This window comes from Papaver somniferum, chromosome 9 (genome assembly GCF_003573695.1).
Source record: "Papaver somniferum cultivar HN1 chromosome 9, ASM357369v1, whole genome shotgun sequence".
Lineage (NCBI taxonomy): Eukaryota > Viridiplantae > Streptophyta > Magnoliopsida > Ranunculales > Papaveraceae > Papaver > Papaver somniferum.
Genome location: NC_039366.1, coordinates 29,373,969 through 29,375,926, shown reverse-complemented (window position 1 = coordinate 29,375,926; position 1,958 = coordinate 29,373,969). Strand labels below are relative to the sequence as shown.

Below are 1,958 nucleotides of genomic sequence, written 5' to 3'. Positions count from 1 at the left end.
CTCTGGTCCCCTCATATATGTTTGGGTAACTTGACCCTGTGCTGTTAGCTGTCCGGTTAACCTTGAACGTGTAATTTTAGGAAAAGACATTCTTCATTAATGGGCTAGTCAATCTCACATTTTTTATTAAAGGCTCAAAGTCTTCTTACTCTTGTTAGCTCTCTCTTCATGTCTCATGATCTGCTGATTTCTGAAGTGGAGAGATCCAATTAACAAATGTAATGGAGCTCATTGATGAAGAAGAAGATTATAATAAACTCTACTGGGAAACGAATTTGTTCTTGCAAAATGACGAACTTCAACTTGATAGGTAATCATCTACCATAACTAGCTAGTTGTTATAAACAACCCAATTGTAAGAAATTTTGATGCAAAAGTTGCTCTAAGTTTTTAGAAAGTATTTTTCATTCATTTATTTAGAAACTATTTGCTCTTAGTTAGAGTGACCCAGTTTGAAGAAGTTTTTTTATTTCATTTTTGTGATATCAATACAAATTTGAGCAAATTTTCTACCTAAGATTTCTACTTCACCAAATATTTCAGTTTTGATCGTCTCTCTTTCTCTCTCGAGTCTAGGTGTACTACTTGAGTTATGTAAATGATATGTTTGAATTGCAGTTGGGGACTTGATGAACCCATTTCCAGATACTTCGGTTCGAGCTCGCCGGACGGAGCAGCGTCGCCTTTGGTGACAGCAAAAAACATAGTTTCTGAGAGAAATCGAAGGAAGAAACTCAATGATAGTTTATTTGCACTGAGAGCTGTAGTTCCTAACATTAGCAAGGTAAACTAACTTTTAAACTCATAGCAGCACAATTTTTTCAATTTTTGCATGAAAACAACAGTGGTCCTGGACAGACCTGTAAATGGTTGTAATCTTGAGCTAACATTTTGAGTGATTTGGTTATAAGATGGATAAGGCCTCGACAATTAAGGATGCGACCGAGTACATTGAAGAATTACATGAACAAGAACGAGTAATTCAATCTGAAATAACTGAACTAGAATCCAGAAAACTGAAGAAGTCAGTGTCAGATACTGTGAATCTTTCGAAAACAAAGAAGAAAAGGATCGACCGTGCCTACGATTCTAGCGGATCACAAACATCATCTATCGAGTCTCTCCAAGTAAGTTCTTGAACGCATTACGTTTAACAAAAAAATGTTCACGATGCAAGTCATAAGTATGATTACATTTTTTATTTTGCAGCTCAGGATTCATAATATGGGTGACAATATAATGGTTGTAAGCTTAACATGTGATAAAAAAATAGACACAATGCTGAGACTTTGCGAAGTTTTTGAGTCTTTGAAGCTTAAAATTGTCAAAGCCAACATTTCTGTTGTGTCCGGGAGATTATGGAAGACTGTTTATGTTGAGGTACACAATCTTCATACCTTGTAATTGTAAATCAAAGCAACATAATCTAATTTATTTTCTTAATGTTTTGTAAAGGCTGATGAAGAAGAGAAAGATGAACTGAAAATGAAGATAGAAGCAGCAATAGCAGGGCTTAATGATTCACAAAGTCCTAATATGAGTTTCTAATCTGCTTTGTCCATTTTGCATTCTCTATTCCCGTCAGACAAATACGGAATGTAATTTTCGGTTACGCTCCTTCTTTGTACTTCTAAATGAACTTCTAACAGACAATGTTCTCTTAGCATATGCAGTTTTTCGCGCTCAAAGTACCAAAGAAACATTTGTTTAACTGAAATATTTTTGCTGCTCAGATTGTAATTCTTTTCATTATCTGTACCACTTGAAGAAATTGAAAAACCACACGATTTTACCTCTGACTGAAATAGACATATTTTACGGGGTTAGTCCATGAGTGAGTTGGAGGGAGTTTAATGTATTTTGAATTTTGGGGATTTTGAGGGAGTGTAAGAGAGTATAGGGAGTTTGAGAGAGTTTGGTGTGTTGAGTGTAGGGAGTTTGAGAGACTCTCCCAAAAT

General features: G+C 35.4%; 1 protein-coding gene across 1 annotated transcript; it reads left to right on the top strand.

Annotated features, from left to right (window-relative positions):
* Nucleotides 1-215: 215 nt before the first annotated feature.
* Nucleotides 216-1,548, top strand: LOC113309331 (transcription factor bHLH35-like). Its single transcript, XM_026557759.1, has 5 exons — nt 216-310; nt 619-784; nt 912-1,127; nt 1,210-1,380; nt 1,456-1,548. The coding sequence occupies exons 1-5, from the start codon at nt 222-224 to the stop codon at nt 1,546-1,548; spliced, it is 735 nt and encodes a 244-aa protein (XP_026413544.1). The 5' UTR covers nt 216-221.
* Nucleotides 1,549-1,958: the final 410 nt, after the last annotated feature.